This window comes from Trachemys scripta, chromosome 1 (assembly GCF_013100865.1).
Source record: "Trachemys scripta elegans isolate TJP31775 chromosome 1, CAS_Tse_1.0, whole genome shotgun sequence".
Lineage (NCBI taxonomy): Eukaryota > Metazoa > Chordata > Testudines > Emydidae > Trachemys > Trachemys scripta.
The window spans coordinates 212,883,449-212,905,217 of NC_048298.1; the positions used below are offsets into that span (position 1 = coordinate 212,883,449).

At 42.4% G+C, this 21,769-nt stretch overlaps 1 protein-coding gene across 1 annotated transcript in view; it reads right to left on the reverse strand.

Moving 5' to 3' along the window:
- Positions 1–21,769, reverse strand: part of BMX (BMX non-receptor tyrosine kinase) — a 50,114-nt gene that overhangs the window by 13,426 nt on the left and 14,919 nt on the right. The window contains exons 5-12 of the mRNA XM_034756417.1: positions 20,884–20,965; positions 18,696–18,815; positions 16,487–16,554; positions 12,247–12,425; positions 4,139–4,201; positions 2,747–2,806; positions 1,275–1,329; positions 17–96 (exon numbers count right to left, since the gene is read on the reverse strand). Coding sequence (XP_034612308.1) covers positions 17–96; positions 1,275–1,329; positions 2,747–2,806; positions 4,139–4,201; positions 12,247–12,425; positions 16,487–16,554; positions 18,696–18,815; positions 20,884–20,965 — 707 coding nt within the window. The remainder of the gene's footprint in view (positions 1–16; positions 97–1,274; positions 1,330–2,746; positions 2,807–4,138; positions 4,202–12,246; positions 12,426–16,486; positions 16,555–18,695; positions 18,816–20,883; positions 20,966–21,769) is intronic.

The window sequence follows — 21,769 nt, forward strand, 5'->3', positions numbered from 1 at the left end:
TCCTTTGAATACTCACTCAAGAGCCTTGCTGAATACAGACACGGTGTACTTGCCCACTCGGCTTGAATTTCGAACCATAAAAGCACCTTCTTTCCCCTAATAATAATAAATAAAAAGGAAGGAAAACATCACGAAAAACTCCCGCTATTTGAGAAATATTTTGTAACTTTGCCTTGATGCATTTCCAGAATGCCTTAAACTCACATCAGTTTTCCACTGCCTCAGTATATCTGGGTGACTAAACAGCTAGAGAGATTTTCAGTATATATTCAATTTCAGGCTATTTTTAATGTGAGTAGCAGCTAAATCCTACTTTTTCCCTCTTCCCCATCCCCCAACTTTGCACTATAGGTTTCTGCTTTTGAGGGTGGTTTCCCAGGTAGGTGCTGAGATTCTGGTTTCCATTAGGACTTTCCTAGCAGTACATGTAGGAGCAACATTAGTCTTGTGCTGGAATTTGGTTGCTGTGTGGCTGGAACAAGACACTTACAAGTCCAGCTGTGGCCTAAGATTCAATGCTGCAAGATGCTGCGCAACCTCCTGTCCCATTCAGATCGATGGGATTTGCGACTGTTCAGCCCCTGATTGGGCCATAGGTAACTAATCCTTCTATTGCCCCCCTACCCCCCAGAAATACACAGTGATTCGCCAGGATTATACTTCCTTTCTGAACCTCTAGTGCAGGCAGCTGGGAAGGAAAATTGGGCCATGGCTCTGTGGAGCATGGTATGAGCTGCAAGTGGCTAAGCACCAATGGGACAAGCAGTACACAAGGAGTGAGTGTCACAGGAGCTAGGAGGTGTAATAGGTAAGTGTACTAGCCGTTGACATGTCATGTCTCCGATGGAAAGGAATATGACAATGCCATTGTCCAGTCGTCTCCGTTTGTGCATGTCATAGAATCCCCCCACAGTGTTCTCTGACTGGCAGTCTGTGCTCCAAAAAGACCAACATTTGAAATAGCAATTTAGAGTATTGTATGTCAGGAGTGAAAGCCATACAAGTGAAAGCTTTGCGGGAGGGCTCTGCCTGCCCTTTGCCTAGTTTAGATTAGTGCCATTACTTAGTCACCTCTAGGGCCCTTACATTCACCTACAACCAAATTACTCCTATATCTTCATACTAAATTAATACCTATTTCAGTTTCTACCACTCTCACTGTAATACTAAAGTTATTTAAAGAGCATTAGCACCCTCTAGAGGTGAGGTGCAGCAACGATAACAATAGATTTAAAGAGAGGTTTAAATGTAGTTAATAAAGATATTTCCAGTACCTTCTGTCGCAGCAGTTGCTCTGACTGGGCCCTGGAGAGATCACCAGCATACCAACTGCAGCAAGAAATATTGTTTACAGCATGATTGCCGAATAACAGTTTGGCAAAGTAGACTGATGAAAAACCCTTACAAGATGCCTCATTTTCAAATCTGCTTTTAAGCCAAAGTATCTATCTTACATAGCCCCCACTAGTAGTAGTAACTGAGCGCCTCACAGTCTTTAATGCATTTATCCTTGCAACACCCCTGTGAGGCAGAGCAGTGCCTCAGATGGGAAACTGAGGCACGGAGAGACTAAATGACTTGCACAAAGTCACACATGAGTGTCCTAGGCTAGTTCCCTAACCACTGGACCATCCTTCCTCCCTGATATAGATCAAGATACATTTGCAAGTTACATGTGATATCTAAGGTAATAGTTAAGTGTGATCTTGAGATAGCGCGAAGCAGACAAAGATAACCTAAAAATAAATAAATATCTTCTGAATTAGCCTCCTAGACACTGAGATTCCCAGATGTTTATTCCCCATAGACAATACCTATAAAATTACATTATTAACAATAGATCACAGGACTCTGAGGGCCACATTTTGAGAGAATGAAATAACTGCTCACCCCTATGTGTTTAGATGTCTAAATACCCATTTAGATGCATTATTTTGGGGAAAGTGTGAGCAAACTGTGCCTGCTGGGGGCCTCCCTCTATCCATGAAGATTTGTCCCTTGAGGGGCCACTAGCATGTTAAGAATTGCCCATTTTCAAACACAAAGCTCCTTACCAGTGTTTTTAATGAAATCTTGGATCATTAAAATTAAGCATCTGGGGTGGCCGCTGCCTCTCCACGTTCCCTGTGCAGGGGCTTCGGGTAACTGAATCCATGTAAATACCTCACTCCTCTGGTCTTCTTCACCCTGACCTATTTGAGGCCAGTAGGGCAACCCTGCTCTGTGGCCTTCAGAGAGTGAGGATACTTTCTTTTTTGCCAACTCTGCCATGGAGAGCCCTGCATGAACCCCCACCCTGGGAGGACTTTCAATCGAAAAGCATCAACTGTGTGTAACTCCTGCAACATTCAAACCTCTTTGTGATGGTCAGGCTTTACCTTACATAATATGCTAATGAGTTGCAAGCTCCCAAAGGAAGGAGACAGCTACTTCATACATGTTTTCAAGAGAAACTCCCCTCAGCCTCATCACAGGTGTCAGTGTTTTGTGAGCACACCCTTTTATCGGGGTATCAGACAGGCTTTTCTAAAAGCCTCCCCATCCGCTGCTTTGTTGGGTGAAAACAGACTCATTCCATTGGAAGCCTATGGAAGATTACTAATAATAAGGATGATTTGTATCACAGAAGGGTTGAGAGGAGGATAAGGGCTCCACTGTGCTAGGCACTGTGCAGACAGCTAATGGAAAGATGGTCCTTGTCCCAAAGAGCTTAAGGTTTACACATGAAAACACTCCACATACTCACTCATGTTTAGTGATGCTCTCCTCTTCTTCTGATGAATGGTCACTTCCGCTGGAGTTTCCCCTACAAAGTCGAAACACCCTATTGAAATCATGTAAACATGCAGACCTTCCTCAAGTAAAAACCCATATTAAATATATTCACACTGAACTAATGCTAGGCTCAGGCCAAATTGGATTTTTCCCCCCTTTAGGCAAATTTGAGGATATATTTAATTTTCTTTCCATTTCTTTTTTGGTTTGGTGAGGGTGAAAAAAATACACACTTTCCCATGGTAAAATACTCTAACCTCAGTTTTAGAGCTGCAGCTGAATGTTGCAAATGAACATGTTGCAGGTAGAAAGTCCTTTATAAGTAGTGATGCCTTGGCTAGCTGTGCAAGGAAATTTTAACCTGAGTTTTAAAAATTATCAATTGAAAAATCAGGAGCCTGCTCAGAGGGCATTCACTAAGACTTCTGAGGCGAGCCTAATGTGGCTCCTCCCCTTTGTGATAATACCTAGTGAGCTTGGAGAGTTAAACACTCTCTCTGCCTGTCCTGCTAGGCAGATGGGCTGAACCTCTCTGCTGCAGTTGTTATGAGGAGATTGTAATTGCCTCATTGAAGCTTACACAGAAATCCTCCAAAACCATAAAAGCTCAAAATCCTCCAATAAATGTTCTTAACATCAGGGACAGAATTAAAACAGCACATGCCAAACAAGTTACAACAAAACAAATATCTGCCCCCCTCCACTTCCTAACAACAAACCAACAATTTAGGATTCTAATTTTTACTGCATTCTACAGCATTCAGGAAATTATAGGAAATTATATGATTACATTTAAAAAAAAAGTTTGTAGGCCTGATCCAGCACCATTTACTCAGACAAATCTCTTTACAGTCTATGGGATTCCTTAAATGCTCCCTGCAAATACCCAGGCAAGTGCTTAATTTTATGCACAACATAAGTGTTTGCAAGATCAGGGCCAAAGATACTTAAAAAAAATTGGTCTGATCTGACAGGCTTCACTTAAACAAAATCACATTACTTTCTATGGGACTACTCACATGCACAATGTTACTTACATATGTAAATGTTTGCACGGTTGGGGCCTTAATAGTAAAGCAAGAATACATAGGGTGAAATCCTGGCCCTATTGAAGTCAATGGCAAAACTTCCATTGATGTCAGTGGGGCCAGTATTTCACCCATAATTTTTTTGCATTAAATATATATACAACAAGGAGATGAAGATATAGTCTATCTGATATCTTTCACGACACTTTATGCAAGGTATTCAGAAAGCCATAGAATAGATCATAAACTAGTGAAACATTCTGGAAATGTGGCCTGGTCTTTCCTAAAATGGTGGGGTGAAAATTTAAGCACTGAGTGGCTGGATGTTGATTTACCCAGGTTCATCATCATCCAGGGAGATCTCCTTCAGATAGGAACTTGGTGCGAAGCCTTCATTCCTGTAAATTAAACATTTCATGATTCAGTTATCGTGTATAATTCCATTTTAAATTTGATCTTTTCAAAGAGGAAATGGTATTAAACAAACTCACTTACTAACTTTTTATAGTGTCAGAGAGATTTTCATGTTTAAAATATTTTAAAACAGTCCTAGTGTTTATATGCCACATAGAGGAATGCATGGGGAATTTTGTTGTTGTAGGAAATTACTTTTTAATACATTAAAACCTGTAACAGCCACTGAAATAACTTCCATCTTAGAGATCGGCTTTCTCAGCAGGAGGAGTGGAGCAGGCAGTTTGTAGGTAGCTCAATAATGTCTTGATGTACTAATGGCTGCCAGCAGAGGGTTCTCTGATCCAAAAACAATTCCAGACCTCAAAAAGTCAATGGCTGTACCAATCACTCTCTTTCAGGGTCAACTCAGTCAAGCATCTGTATGAAGTAAAGCAGCTAGGGCTGTGAGGAGGCCACCTGAGGCACTAGGCAGCATGGCAGGGCAGAGCTAAACTGTGTCGGGACTGAGGGGTTTTTCTGGTTGGAAACACAAGGCAACCGTATCAGTTGCAAGCTGTGTCTGTTGGAGGGACAGAAAGACAGACAGTAGCAGTGAATGTGACCGTGACTAAAGCAGAGAGACTGGGCTTCTAGGGCAGAAAACTCAATGGAGTGGAAGACTTGAAGATTGCTGAGTAAGGGAACTGCCTGCTGTTTGTTTCTGCTGTGTTAACAGAAAGAGGACAATGTGGGTCATTTGTTTGTTTCTGTAAATAAAAGAGATTACACCAAAAATATACCTAACTCATACTTTCAATTTCTCATCCTAATAGCAACGGCCCTCCACGGCCCTGACTCCATTTAGCCACACAGGTCAAAGGGAAACACGATGAATAATTCTCTTTCTCTCTCTCTCTGCTCTTTCCCTTTAGCTCAGGATGCTGTGTTTGAGCTCTGAGAGCCTGGAGCTGATTGCATCAGATGTATACATACACCACTTAGTCACCAACCAAGCAGTCATGCACTCTGTACTCTGTGCATTAAACTGAGTAGTCCCTCACACATACTAATTTGTTGCTGGCCTTCTACTTTCTTTGATTCCATGGGACTGTTGTACAGTGTGACTGAATATCAAGCTGGGTACTGTGTGTTAGAAGCTAATGTTTCTTTATTTGTTTCTTTCTTTATTTACAAATTGTACTTGAATCAATGAGTTATGAGTGGACCAGCCAACTCCACTCAGTCCAAATTTTCTTTAGTCAGTCTGGGACCTCTCTCAGATGAACATAGGTATTGCTCCGAGCTGGAGATTAATGAGAAAATACCTTCCTTTAATTTGCTGAAGGAGATTCCTCCCTTTGTGGACCACAAGGGAAATAACCAAGAAAATCTATAGATAGGGGTGCCCAGTCATTGCGGTAAAACACTAAGGGCTTGTCTACATGGGGGTTTTAATCCAGATCAAATCAAGTTAATCTGGTTTGAAAACACTTGTGTACGCATGACGCAACCAATCACTGTGTATTAAATCCTCATCTATCAGGAGTTCTGGAGTTGTCCTGCCCAGTGGACTAGGTTCACTTCAAATTATATTAGTTGGTCTTTTGTTTGTGTGCATGCAATTGCTGTGCACCACTTTTTTTTGCATCCTTCCATTGGCAATCCCATAGTGCTTTGCAGGTTGACCATTATTGACCTGTCTGTTTACTTGTGTGCACTGCCTGCAAGTTTACAGGGTGCCCCTTCCCCCTTTTAAAAGCTGGTGCAGAGCCAGATTTTGGTGTTTGCCCCTGGATCCCAGTGTACTATTCTGGTGATACCACTGTGATAGTGCTCCACAAGCCCACACCATGCCTCATGCTGCCCCTTGGATCTCAGCTGGAACCCTGGATTTCATCACTATCTGGGGGAGAAGCGTTGGTTCAGAAAACTCTTTGCAGACAGCTACAGGAATAAGGAGATTTTTGTGGACACTGTCCTAGGTCTTTTCATGTGTTTATGGTTGCTTTACATGATAATATTTCACCTGTCCTGTTTATGTAACACTTTAAAAATCAGCAAAACGGTTATATAAATTTATTATGAAACAAAAGGCAAAAAACTATTATGTACATAGTTTAGTCCTATTCAGTGTCTACTCGGCGCTTCTTGGCTTGTCTCTTGTATTCATTAAATGGAGCATCTTTTGTCACTGTCCAGCAATAGTCTGCAAGCATTGATGGGCTCCATTTGCCCTGATAGCGTTTCTCCATTGTTGCAATGTCCTGGTCGCTGTGCTCGTCGCTCACTGCTCTGCCGTTCAGTGGAAAAAAATCTAGATGAGAGTGCAAAAAATGTATCTTTAGTGACATGTTGCAACCAAGGCTTTTGTATGCCTTGAGGAGGTTTTCCACCAACAACCTGTAGTTGTCTGCCTTGTTGTTTCCGAGAAAATTTATTGCCACTAACTGGAAGGCTTTCCATGCCGTCTTTTCCTTGCCACGCAGTGCATGGTCAAATGCATCATCTTGAAGAAGTTCACGAATCTGAGGACCAACAAAGACACCTTCCTTTATCTTAGCTTCACTTAACCTTGGAAATTTTCCACGGAGGTACTTGAAAGCTGCTTGTGTTTTGTCAATGGCCTTGACAAAGTTCTTCATCAGATCCAGCTTGATGTGTAAGGGTGGTAACCAAATCTTCATTGATTCAACAAGTGGTGGATGCTGAACACTTTTCCTCCCAGGCTCCAATGACTGTCGGAGTGGCCAATCTTTCTTGATGTAGTGGGAATCTCTTGCATGACTATCCCATTCGCAGAGAAAACAACAGTACTTTGTGTATCCAGTCTGCAGACCAACCAAGACAGCAACAACCTTCAAATCGCCACAAAGCTGCCACTGATGTTGGTCATAGTTTATGCACCTCAAAAGTTGTTTCATGTTGTCATAGGTTTCCTTCATATGGACTGAATGACCAACTAGAATTGATGGCAAAACATTGCCATTATGCAGTAAAACAGCTTTAAGACTCGTCTTCGATGAATCAATTGTAGTAAGAGGAGGCCCTAAAATATAAACCTTAGTATCAGAGGCCCAGTATGAAGCCTAAGGCCTAAACTAAAGTAATAGTCAAGACTTTGCTAACATAAAGCAAAGCTAAGCTGTGAGCCAGAGGCAAGCCCTGCTCACAGTAGCTGGCAAGGAAAAGGCTGATGTTGCATAAATATATATTCATTTAGCATAGTTACAGTATAAACATGGTACCAAGATACACTATACCGGAACATTCCACAAATAACATGGAACAGGCCGACCCATCCCTATGACGGGGCAAAAAAGTAAAATGATGAATAGAGTTGTTTTGATCGAACCAACATGTACAAAATGAGAAGCGGCACCTTACTACGTAGAGGGGTTGTACCTTGCTACGTAGAGGGGTTGAACCTCAATACGTCAGGAGTGATGTGTAACTTGTTTGTATCTGTGTATAAGAATGCATCCCTGAGTAAATGTCTTTGTCCGGCCACGGGGGCAATGAAAAGTCCCGCCACTAAGCCAAGTCCTTACCAAGAAGCATCTATTAGTAGTATGCCCGGTAGACTAAGTAATCTACAAAGAACTGCAATTGTGTCCGAAATTGCAATAAACCTGGCCGAGGTACCTTTGTACCTTACTAGACTCAGTGGTCATTGAGGGTTCTCGTCGGGTCTGCTGTTTCAGCTATCTGCGCAGAGCTGGGGCAGCACACAGAGGGAACACATGCACGCAGCCGAGTGATATCAACAGGAGAAAGCAGAAGCACCACACCGGTAGCCTCTGACAACATCAATGAACAGTCTCCACTCATCTGGATCGTGAACGATGTTGAGGGCTGCCATCACACCATCGATGTTGTTGCAGGCTACAAGATCACCTTCCATGAAGAAGCATGGGACAAGATTCTTTTGATGGTCATGGAACATGGAAACTCTAACATCACCTGCCAGGAGATTCCACTGTTGTAGTCTGGAGCCCAACAGCTCTGCCTTACTTTTGGGTAGTTCCAAATCCCTGACAAGGTCATTCAGTTCACCTTGTGTTATGAGGTGTGGTTCAGAGGAGGAGGATGGGAGAAAATGTGGGTCCTGTGACATTGATGGTTCAGGACCAGAAGTTTCATCCTCTTCCTCTTCCTTGTCTGACTCAAGTGAGAATGATTCTGGTGCATCAGGAACCGGCAGTCCTTCTCCGTGGGGTACTGGGCGTATAGCTGATGGAATGTTTGGATAATGCACAGTCCACTTTTTCTTCTTTGACACACCTTTCCCAACTGGAGGCACCAGGCAGAAGTAACAATTGCTGGTATGATCTGTTGGCTCTCTCCAAATCATTGGCACGGCAAAAGGCATAGATTTCCTTTTCCTGTTCAACCACTGGCGAAGATTTGTTGCACAAGTGTTGCAGCATATGTGTGGGGCCCACCTCTTGTCCTGATCTCCAATTTTGCAGCCAAAATAAAGGCGATAGGCTTTCTTAACCATAGTGGTTATACTGCGCTTTTGTGATGCAAAAGTCACTTCACCACAAACATAGCAGAAGTTATCTGCACTGTTCACACAAGTACGAGGCATCTCTGCTCACTTTGGCTAAACAGAAATGTGTCCCTTTGCAAAATCAAACACTGACAAATAAGAGAGCACGACACTGTATGATTTCTAGAGCTGATATAGGGCAATTTGTTCAGCAGAGTGATGTAAGCTTCATTATGATTGCATCATCCATGACTTCTAGGAATAACATGATGCAATTCATATCATGTATGATGCAATACCAGCTTCAGATTCCATCATTCATTGTTTTGCCTAAAAAGCAAGTACTGTCCAAACCCAGTCATAGATTTATTCATAGATCCAATTCAAAGATGTATTGTAGTCATTTCTGGTTTAAATTGAGGTCCCTTCCCTTTATAACTCACTTATCCTCCGCCATTCCCAAGTCAAGGGTCGTATATACTGACCCAATAGCATATCTTGAAAACTAGAGCCAATCAACAATTTTAAGCATCATTTTCATTCTCAGTGACCCAGAATTAGTAAAGTTTGACTACATTTATTTCAGAAGCATTTTGGCTGTAAAGCAGTGTAATTTGGGACCCTGGAAAAGGCTGGATACTGGGACCAGCAGCAATGCCTAACCTCCACATCCCCACAGCAGGGCTGCTGGCAGCTCCCATTCACTTCTCCGATCCAACCTCTGGGCACCAAGGACACTGACTCCTGGGAGCCCTGCAACACCTCTGACAACTTTGAGCCATGGCCCTCAACCCCAGAATCCAGAGGCAAGGTGTATTCTCACCTGTGACTTTATGCAACAGGCAAAAATACAGTATTGTATTTGAAATGTTCGCACTGTTGCATTAATTAAAGGTTCATGTACAGTTGGTTAGCTAGTAGATTGGTTAGTTAAATACAAATACATTATTTTTCCATTGGCTTCATTAAAATCTTATTATTTGTTTTTGTTGTTGTTTCATAATAAAAACAGTTCACAATGCATCCGTTATGAGTCATCATGGCATTTAACACAGAAAATCCTTTAAATAAAGCTGAAATAACTCATAGGGTTTTACGTAAGTACACAGGGAACGCTACACTTCAACCACCTACACACAAACCCCCAGTGCTCGTAATGTCTGTGTCCCAGGACAACCCCCACAGGCTGCCATGTTCAGGCACAAGACTCAAAATATGAAAACAGGCATCCCTGGCAGCATTCTCCCGGCTGTTAGTGTTCTTTAGGGGATGCCCTGCTGGCTGCTCGAACCTCCAACCAAGTCTCTCTTAACATCAGCCTCCCACCCATCAGCCTGGTTCCTGCCCCCCCACCCCGCTCTCACAAATATTGTGCAGAAGCATGATGTGCAGTTAGAATGCTTGGGGAAAAAATTTCTGCAGCTTCCAACCTATTCCATAAATGGCACCATCTGCCTTTGAAATGACCGAATGTACACTCGACCCCCATTCTGCAATTACTCAGGCAATAGTTAAAATGTTCCCTCCTTCTGTCGCAGCAGCCAGTGTATGGCTTCATTAGCCAGGGCATCAGGGCTCGCAGAATAACCAGCCCAACCTCCAGGCTATTAATGTCCACAGTGCTTCTGAGGGGGAACAGGCTTTTCTCCATTAATCTAAATGGAACTGAGTTCCAAAAGATGCTAGCATTGTGGATGCTTCCAGAGCACCCCACATTTATTTCTGTCATCTTGCCATGGGAGTCAACTTGTCCTTGGTGCAGCATGGAGAAATACCCTCTTCTGTTTATAAATTCTGCAGCCTGGCAGGGGAAGGGAGCAAAAAATAGGCACATGGGTCCCATCACTTGCCCCTGTACAGTTTGGAAACCCCATGCATGCAAAGCCATCAGTAATCTCCTGAGCATTATCCAGCTTCATGACCTGGTTAGACAGCACCTTATCAATGGCCTAGCAGAGAATGTTCCCAACGGTTGACCTCCCTGCACTGAATTGGTTGGCTACAGACTGGTAACATTATGGGGTGGCCAACTTCCAGACGGCAACGATGACCTGCTTCTCCACCGGTGTGGGGCACAGCATGTTGGCCCGCTGTTGCTGCAGCTCTAGGGTCAGTTCCATGCAGATCTCAAAAAAGGTTCCCCATCCGGAAGTTCTATGGCCACTGCTGGTCACCCCGGCTCTGCAGAACGATCCTCTCCCACCAATCCACACTGGTTTCCTGAGCCCAGAAGTGGAACTGAATGCTGTGTAGGTGATCCAGGAACTCATCCTCTTGTTCCAATGGCATCCTCCTGTTCTTCTACCTTGTTCTGCTGCTACTGTTATAGAGTATCCCTCTGTTGCTGGAGGAGCTGTTGCTGATGCCATAGGATATTCTCCGGTTCACACGTCATTCGCTTGGGTGGTGCAATGGGCGTTCGTCCGGCTCTGACTGCTGTAATGTAGCCCAAGCAGCCTGTGCATATTCATGCTTATCACCATGGCAGTGTGGAGCATTGTGGGGTCCGTGCTGGACAACAGTATTTGGGAAACGTTGCGAGCCCGCCCAGAAAGGAAGTGTGGGGCGGAGATGGTGAAAACGTGATTCTTTTAAATAAAATGGAACCTGCCTGGCTTTCCACAATTCACAGTGAAAACAATCCCAGGATTCACGCTGCTCAGCAGTGAAGCACAGACATAGCCCTTGGAAATACATTCCATGGGACACCTCTGGAGAACGCTATGCCCTCAGTTCGCAGCAAACTGCTGCCACGTGTTCACATGATGTGAACTGAAAACGGAACAGTCGTTCCATATGCACACTGTTGGTGCAACTCACATCCTGCAAGTTACCTGATGTGCAACAAAAAGCTTTGGGTTACCCCTTCCCAACCCCCCTATCCCCCATGTGGATACCCCAAAGGCAAAAAGTGCTTCTTTCCTAATAGTCTCCATTGACTCTAAAGCTGTCACTGCTACTGCAGGTACATACCAAAATAAAAACCACTAGAGACTGTTCAGATAATAGACTGTTCAGTGATTATTGTCACTCTTGCCTGATCTGGTAGCTAAAATTCTAGTTATTTCACAGAGAGGAGTGGAAGTAGGTGAGATGGAAGCAAAGATGGGGCAGGACAGATTTTTGAACAGCCTTACGGAAAGCAACCCCCCTTCTTCGTACATATTGTTATATGGTTTGCAAGTAGTGGACTTTTTGTGAGTCTTTGGAATGAAAACGATAAATCCTGAGGTGGCTTTACGTTCCTCTAAATGCCATACCAACATGTTAAATACACATGCATCAGAGAGACGATTTATGTGTCAACTATATAAGACTGTGCCAAGAGTCAGAGAGGAGCTAGGAGCAAGGTAAGAGAAGAAAAGTATGGAGGAGTGTAGAGAAAATTAAGGCTCATGAGATCAGCTGGAGGAAGTTTAAAAAGCCACCAGGGTAGTTCTTAATTGGATTCTGGAATGCACCAGTGCCAGCAGGGTTGTTTAAGGATGGGTGTGATGTGGAATGAGGGTCATTACTGAACAAATATTCTCTATTGAGTGTGCAAAGTAAACTTACCCTTCCATGTCCCTTATTTGCCACCAGTCAGGATCCTCGTCTTTCAGAACATAATACTTGCTGTTCCGGACAAGCTGGATATCAGTGTTTCCTTTGGGTTCATAGTCATACTCGGCCACAGTGATCTTCAGTGAGGATTTACCTGGTGCTGGAACTGGAGGTAGACTGTCATGCTTCAGCTTTTGAAGGCAGAGGAAATAAAATTACAATGAAGTGCATCACAATAGAAAATCATTTTTAGCATTTAGATTGCAGTTTGCATCTTCAATGAGCTCTATGACTGCAAAGAAATTAATGCAAGTTAACTAGAAATGCATGGTGTGCTGAAGAATTTTTTCCTTCCTTTGTTTTGAAATACATTCCAACATCTGTAGTCCAATATAAATAATGAAATACAAACCAAACTCTGTTACAATAATATTCAAGGCTTGGTCCTGCTCTAATATATGTGGAGTTGTGTATTTTGTAAAATTAGCAACAGCACAGACCTTATGTTACAAGACCCAAGGAGCATGGTTTTGTACTATAGCCGAGAACAGGATTCAGCCCAGTGGGTTAAAATTACACCAGAAGAGGTAAGGGCATTCTCAACTGAAGCTAACAATTTGTGAGCTCACAATGAGCTCAAACTGCAAAGGTTACACATTGCAGGTAGCTCAGCACAGAAGATGAATTTACATAAAAGGGAATGGTAATAGGATTAACTGATACTTATACCTGGGGTACATCTACACTGCAAAAATAGGTGTGTTCCTAACTCAGGTTAGCTAACTTGGGTTAAAATAGCAGTGAAGACATGGCAACCTGGCATATAACTTGGGTTAGCAGCTCAAGTTCAAGCCTATAGGTTACCCTGGGGTTGAACTCAAGGTACTAACCCAAGTTAAAAACACACCTTATTTTGCAAAGTAGATGTACTTGTAGTGTGATTGTGAGTCATGAAGCGTAAGTACCTTCCACCATATGTAAATGTGCTGATAGCAGACCGTACTAAAAGACTCCGCTGTAATATTATACAATAGCACGTTGCATTTTTTAAAAATGTGCCTTAGATCAATAACAAGTACAATAGTCACTATTAAAAATGAAATCAGTATTAGCCAACTGTTACTGCATAGCGCTGTCTGTTATTTCCTTTTCTAAACATGGTATAGAAGAAACTGATATTTCAGATAATCAAGGCTGATTATTTTTCATGGAATAAAATGGGAAGAGTCAGGGCTTTGCCACAGCAGGAAATGCACATGTTAGTTTAAAAGAGGAAAGTCATGGCACACACTTATTTTGCTGAATATTAAGTTGTCTGTCATACGGCATTATGAGAAAGTCAAATAATTTTTTAAAACTAGGCAATAACAAGCAGCTTAAAATAATTTAAAACTCTTAGTCAAATCCGGTGGGCATATACAGATCTAAGCTTGTAAACATTTCCAGAGGAGTCCTGGCTTAGCGGTGGGCTGGCTGGGATTATAAAAGCCCTGAATTTTTGTTAAAAAAAATCCTGTAAATTGCAGTTCCAGTCTTGGAAGGCATGGCCATCACAAACATATAGATTTGCAGGTAATATACCACCCTGAGCCCTAGTTGCCTTTCAGTGACGTCAGCAAGAGTTTTGCTGTTGACTTTAATAGCAGTAGGAATGAGGCCTAAAGATAACATTTTCAGAATGCCCAAGTCACTTAGGAGCCTATGTGCCTGCCACTTTTGGTTATCACCTTGGATTTGATGTGGAGAGCAGCACTGTGGATAAGTTCAATTTTCCCCAGAGGGATTGGGGGTGTGTGTGTGAGAAAGAGAGAGAGAGAGAAGAGCAGGCTAGAATCCTCACACTAAGGCCTCAATGGCTATGGCTGCAACCTCAGGGATGCAGGAATGTGGTAAGGGAATGACTGGAGTGAGGGCTAGGACTGGCCAGTGGATCTGTCCCTGCCCACCAGCTAGGAGGCGTGAGGGGGCAGGAGAGAAACAGCAAGGGCTACAAATGGGATGCAGAGGACTAAGCCATGAAAAGCTGCCTCTCATGTCAGGAAATCATTGCTGTTCCCAAAGAGTCAGGAAACTGTCTGGTGGCTCCTCTGAAGGCACATTCATGCCCATTAATCCGGCTGATGGTCCCCAACTCCCATAATTGCTCCTGGAGTAGCCTCTTCTGTCAGGCCTCAGCATAAGAGGGCAGAGATATGATGTTGGTCTGAGGAAAAAGGACTCCAGAGACCCAGGGACAAAGGGAGAAGGACAGCACCAAGAACAACCTGGACAGGGAAGAGGAGGACAGAGTCCCCAGAGATTTGGAGGGAGGATGAGGGGCATGATCCAACAGAGACTTGGAAGGAGGGTTAGGCGATTATGATGTTGGGTATGTTGAGCAATTTGAATGGGTAGTAAAAGGGGCAAAGGCAAAAAGGAGAAAGTTATTCAAAGTTGTGTTGGGGGCTTGCACTAATAGTTGCTGGACTAAGTAGATGCTGCTCCCTGTCATTTGACAACTTTTGTAGTCCTGACCTGTGCCTTGTGACTGGGGCCAGGAAACAAAGTTGCTTTGTCTCTGACAAGCACTCCCTGCTTTTTAAATTTCCCTTTCAAAACATCTCCTTGATAATGAGCTGGGAAGTCCTAATACGTGTCAACCTGTTCAGTGGCTGATTTGCATGACTGATAATATCTTTAGATAAACAAAATCCTTCGATAGGAGTCAGGGAAGATGACCCATGGCATTTGAAACTTGTTTATTCACAATCTCACTACACTCAAACTTCATTATCAGAACCAGTGTCAAAAGCCCATTTGCTCAGTTATAAATGCTTTCCAAGTCCCTACTCCCACAAAAATATTTAACCCAGCATTGCCAGTTCTTATGATTTTATCATGAGTCTTGTGATATTTGGTATGTTTATTAAATCCCCTGCTGCTGGAGTCAAGTTATTATGTGAGAATCTCAGCTTTCATTTTTAAAAAAATTTCTAGCACTTGTGGTTGCAGAGAAAAGCTGGAAACTGTGACCTGAGTGTATCCTAGAGATTCAAAAACCAGAAGGTAAATAAAAGGAACCCCAAATGTATTTTTTGAAAAATCTCATTATTTTAAAGCCAATGTTGTGATCTGGGGGGGGAAGGGGCGGGGCTGAATGAAGAATTTTGAATCCCTGACATTGGCAGTACTGTTAGCCACCTCTTAGATGTATGACATATAGTTAAGAACAGGAGTACTTGTGGCACCTTAGAGACTAACTCCTGTTCTTTTTGTGGATACAGACTAACACGGCTGCTACTCTGAAACCTGACATATAATTGAACTCTTAGTCCCAAGCCCTCTCCCTAGTTCCAAGCCTGAGTGACTTGTCTGGACACAGAAACATTTGGTGGAGAGAACCCCAATCCCCGGCCGTGGAACAACAGTGAAGCGGCACCGCAGTCACTACCTGGGCCTAAGTGCTGGAATGACCTCCATGGATCTTGTGCTCTACAGGGAGGAAAGGACCCAGAGAATCAGTGTAGTAGCAGATCCACCATCCCCATCGTGACTCTTGTCTCTGACAACCACCCCCGTTCCCTCTAACATGCCTCTGTACATGACTATAACAGGAGCCTCCATGGAGCTGCACTCTGTGGCAGAGGCTGCACATTTCGTGTACAGACACATGTAATCCTGCCCTCTCCCCATACAGGGGAACTGCAGCATTTCCACTCTGCAGGAGGCCCTCTGCACCTGCTGGAATGGGAAGGATTTGGGCTCTAGATAAACAATTTTGGGCCCAGGCCTGCTCTCACTGAAGCCTGTGGGGTAAAATTCCCATTGACTTTAATGGAAACAGGCACATAAAAGCAAATCTGTTCAAACAACTTCACAAGAAGCAGCGGGTTGCTATGGCCCAAACTGACATCTGCACACTGCAATGCATTGAAACTATCTGAGACTTTTCCAGCTTTGCAGGCACTTCTGTGCGACAGCCCAGAGGGAAGCATGGGCAGGGTGAGGAATGAGTGGAGAAAGGGTGGAACTGGAGGACTGCTAAGTGTAACTCTTGTCCTTCCCCAGATTGTGCTGGTGGCCACTAAGGACATTGATTCTACTCAGTGATTAGATTGGAGTAGCTTCCGTTGAACAGCTGTCTGGGGGAGAAGGTTCCCCAACCCTTCCCCAATGGATCTCTTCATCATTTATTTGGGCTGGATGCTAGGGAGTGGATTTTCCCCCATAAGCAAAGTTCATTGTAGGCAGATACTAAAAGTTTGTCACCTACCAGTTTCCCAGGGACAGGAGGCAGCGGTTTCAGAGAGCTGGTGGTGCTAGGTAGACTCATATCTATAACTGGGGGGAAAGAAAAAATAACACAAGCAATTTACTGCATGACTCCAAGGCCATGCATGCAATAGGTTTTTCCACTTAGGTAGCTCCACTAGTGGCAGCAGTGGTGGGACTACTAGAGTAGACACACAGCCCTGGTGATCACCAACATTTTACCTCCACGTTGGGTTAACATGCTTTAGGTAATGTGATAGTTAATATGTTGGAGGCTGCCTGGGATTCTCCCTCCGCTAGCCCTCTCACACTGTTGCTATCACCAGTGCACCTGCATCATCATCATCAATAGATGTTTTTCTGAAGCAAAGTTAGAGTAGACAGAACACCCTCTTGCATTCTGTAGTATTTCAGACAGAAACAAAAATTTTGATACATGGTGACCCTACTTTTTGGAAGGTTTTCTTTTTCTACCTACTACTGTGTTCAGAAGTCCAGTGGCAACCAAACAGTTATTTGTGGCAGTGTGTGGGTTTTATAACATTATTTGCATATATCATATTTGGTTTGGAAGTTACATACGGCCATTCAAATTACAAAAAACCAACAACTGGCAAATCTTTAAAATAGTAGGGCATTGTTTAGTGTTCCTCCACTGGGTCCATACATAGGACACTGATGTTATTACTAAATAGTAGAGCTAAATTTTCAAAAGGGGCCTCTATATTTTCACTTGCAATCTCACACATACAAATTGGGTTCTTAGAGTTGCCTGTCATTTTGAGGACCCATCTTGAAACAACAGGGGCCTGATTATCAGAGGGGCTGAGCACTCTCGATGTCAATGGGAACTGCAAGAGTTCAGCACCTCTGAAAAATCGGGCTTTCGAACTCTCAAGTTACGCTCCCAAACCAGAGGCACTCAAAACAAGTGTCCACTTTCTAAAAATGTAAGCCTCAGCTATCCAATGTGCATGCAATAATGTGTGTATGGGATGGGGGGGGAGGGTGCTTACGAATATGTAGATCGTGGCATGCATCCATTTTGAAAATTTACTCCTCTGGTTCTTTATGGTGACTAATAAATGAGCTAAATAATTGTGATTAATTTCCAGTCCAGTATTTTAAAAATGTATATTTAAACAAAAAAATAAAATACATAAAATATTCCTTCATTCCATAAATACATTGTTCCAACATACTGCAGGAGTCTGCAACTCAGATACACCATGTTTGTTTTTAAATGGTGCACAGGAAAGAAATGCATAAATGCTCTATGAGATTCTGGAATGTACATTATTTGAAACAACTGCTCCCTAGAACCATTTTGTGGAGTAATTTGACTGGCAAGTTTCCCTAACTAAACTTGCTCCGCAACACAGTACATTTTATAAAATTAAAATGATTTTTCAGCTATTCTTTTGATTCCCCTGTTCTTATTGTAATCCTATTTCTTATAAATGCACATTCCACAGAGTACCAAAAATAGACTTGTGGGGGAGAATATAGCATTGTTTAGAAAAGTAGCCACCATAAATATGAATATAATGAAAAAAATCAGTTTTATTTTGGATTTATTATGAAGTTAAATTCTTTATAACTGACACACAAATGTTGCTAGTAGATTATTTGGCTGTTTGGACTCAGCCCATAAAGACAAGTTCTGATATTTTTTTCTCCCACTCCCATAACAACAGCAACAACAACTCAGCATACTAAGTCGAAGTAAAGAGAAAGGATTTCTTTTTGGTGCATTTTGGAGGTACAGTAAAAAATTGTCATGATCTCAGCATGGGTATTTCACATACACCTCTACCCCGATATAACGTTACCCAATATAACACGAATTCGGATATAACGTGGTAAAGCAGTGCTCTGAGGGTGGGGCTGTGCACTCCGGTGGATCAAAGCAAGTTCGATATAACGCGGTTTCACCTATAACACGGTAAGATTTTTTGGCTCCCAAGGACAGTGTTATATCGAGATAGAGGTGTACTATATTCTTTTCCCCTAGCCACATTATCAAACTACATAGTACAATTGCAATGCTGTTAAAAGAAGTTAAGAACAAATATCAAGAGGAATAATTGATCAGATTTTTATATTTACCACCATTGATTACAATTATCCTTGTAGATTTACCAATATCATGCAAAGCACCATTAAGACTAACATGTCAAAAAGCAAATACAAACAAAATGGCTCATTACATTTCTCCCAGAGGGTACATCCAGGGGCTGCTTTACATGTCTGGTTGCAGCAGAGAAACTTCCCATTGGTAAAGAATTCTTTGTGATACTTGTTTAGTAAATCAGGATTGTCTTTAATCTCTGGAGCGCACAAGAGGGGAAGGAAAAAAAAGAACTTTAAAAGGTTTGCTGGTAGCATGTTTTCAGTAAGCAATACAAACTGATACAATAAAAGAATTCAGTAACAGTGAATCAAGATCATGGAGGAGATGTGCATTTTATAAAGACTTAAAAACTTTGCTAGACTGTCCTAAAGCCCATTTAACTGTGTTGAAAAATCTAATAAAACATTTTATGTATCAAAATATGAAGAGTGATTTCATTTCTAATTCATATTATAGAAATAAACTAGACAAACTATAGGTGTTCAATAAACCAAATGGCAAATTTCAGTACAAAACTGACCTGTTAAAGAAATGTCCAGTTAAAATGTAACACTTTCTATTTATCAAACCTCTTAAATAAACATTTGTTACTTGTATATAAAAAATAATCCAGTATTCTATAGAAATGGCCCCAAACAGTATAACTGGCAATAGTGACACTGTAGTTTTTTGAATCAGTGCTGTAGTATTTGTTTTAAAAGATAATAAAACAATTAATTTTAAGAGTGTAGAGCAAGAGTTTATAAATGATTGCTTAAAGTTAGGCTCCTAAATCCCTGGTTAGACACCTGAAGTTACAGCCTGGTTTTCAAAAATGCTGCGCACCCAGAAGCATGGGAGCTGCTGCATGATTGTTCAAAACCTTGGCCACAGAATTTTGTTACTTGTTTTTACAGCTGAACTTTATTTTAAAAGTTCCTTAGAAAATTGTAATCACTTTGCTATAATGCATGTCACAAAATTTATGCAATACTGAACAAGTGGTATTCCTCACATACTCTCTTTAAAAAACCTATCTTGTTTGAATAGCACTCTTATTAACATGTTCAGCTGAAAATATTGGACCAAATCCTGAGGTCCCAAGGTTAGATCTTTCTCCTATCAGGAAAAAGACAATTTAGGGGCAGGACCAGCTCCAGGCACCAGCTTACCAAGCAGGTGCTTGGGGCGGCCACTTCAGAGAGGGGCGGCACATCCAGCTATTCAGTGGCAATTCGGCGGACGGTCCCTCACTCCTGTTCGGAGCGAAGGAGCTCCCGCCGAATTGCCGCCACAGATCGCGATCACGGCTTTTTATTTATTTATTTTTGTTTGGCTGCTTGGGGTGGCCAAAACCTTTGAGCCGGCCCTGTTTAGGGGACAATAAGCCCCATGAAGAGACAAATCCTGGAGTTTCCATCACATAATTCTGTTGGGTGAATGGAATGAGCAGAGGATTCAGCTACCAAAAACTCAATCTGCCAGAGGTCAGGGCCATGAGTGCGGAAGTCTTTATGCCTCCAAACTGCCTACTGGTTTCCTATGGTTCTTCCTTATTCCCTTGCCAGTCTGGATCCCTGCTGGCTTTCAAAACCAATTTTTTCTTCAGAAGAATTATTCAAAAGAATCTGTCCCTGGTTTCTAGAAGAAACATTGCACGTAGCCTATTGGAGCCTCCCACTTCTGCCCAGATCGTCCAGGGACAACATTGTAGTGGTAGGTAAGGAGAGAGCCACACACTCAAAGTCAACTCCACCCATGGGCCCACAAGAGACAACTGGGGGATAAACAGGGCCTAACCCAAAGTCCATTAAAGTAAGTGGAAAGACTCTATTGACTTTAATGGGTGCTACTGCAATGTGTAGTATGTGGATGGACTCCTCCTCTCCTAAGGATCCTACTGACTTCACTGTGGTTTACGGGACCCAGCACTCTGCCTACACACTACTTATTGCATGGATGGAGCATTGCTCAGTTAAAGACCATGGAAAGAATCAGAACAAACTAAGTAAAGACTAGAGTTGGTGGGGAAATGCCAGCAGGGAAATTTTGTGAATTTTTTCCTCCCACCATTTTTCATTGAAATTTTTGAAATGTTCTCATCCACTCCAGTCCCATTGCATGGAGGAGCGAGATTGCATCTGAAAATGGCTGACAAAACCATTGCATTAAAATAAGAAACTAGATTCATCTACTCCCTTATTCAGATGATTTCTCTGAACACACAATCTTCCCCCCCATGTTAGAAAAAAGTTGCTTCACAAGACGGTAAAAACAAATGTTACCTTTATGTAAAGCTTTCAACCACTGATTTCGGCTCTCTTTATTTGCTGCAAAGACATAGAGAAGGCCATCCTTGTATACAATCTAAAAGAGGTGGGAAAACAATTCATTCTAGTTATCCTATTCTCAAAGTTCATTAGCTTTTTTTTTAAATAAAGACCTAGAGTAACGGAAACAAAGAAGTAAAGGACTTAGAAACCCTAGGATCAAGCTCCGCAGGCCTGTTCACACCAAAATGCATGCAGCCCAGGCAGGGTTGCCAGTGTTAGTTGGATGTATTCCTGGAGATTTCATCACATGACATAATCTTTAATTAAAGATTAATCTTTAATTCCTGGAGACTCCAGGCCAATCCTGGAGGATTGGCAACCCTAAGCCCAGGACAGTGATGAGCCAGAACAGGGTTAAATAGTTATACTCCCATTTCACATGAAAGTGAGCTGGCATTATGGGCCTGAACCAATCCTGCTCCCAATGGCAAAACTCCCTTTGGCATTAGTAGGAGAACAATAAGACCCTAAATTCAGTAACTTGCACATTCTCATCAGAAATGGGAAGTACACTATGTACCTTTCATTCCTTCCCCATCCTCTCTCCCCCATATTTGAGTGTATCAGGTGCTCATGAGAGTAACAAACTAATTTAATATAAAAGTACTATTTAATGAGGGTTAGGAGTATTCAATCTGAGATAAATCAGACAGTGATAACACTGCTGCCCCCTCTTGGGGTTACCCCCAGGGGTAGCAATTGTTGGGTGGCAGTTAATTAATGAACTCCTCTGCTGCCCAGGTCATGCACCCTTTCCAAGCCACTGTTGCCCATTTTAGACTATAGCACCCCACCCTTGGCACAAAGGGAAGTTGCAGCTGCTTTGCACTATTGTATA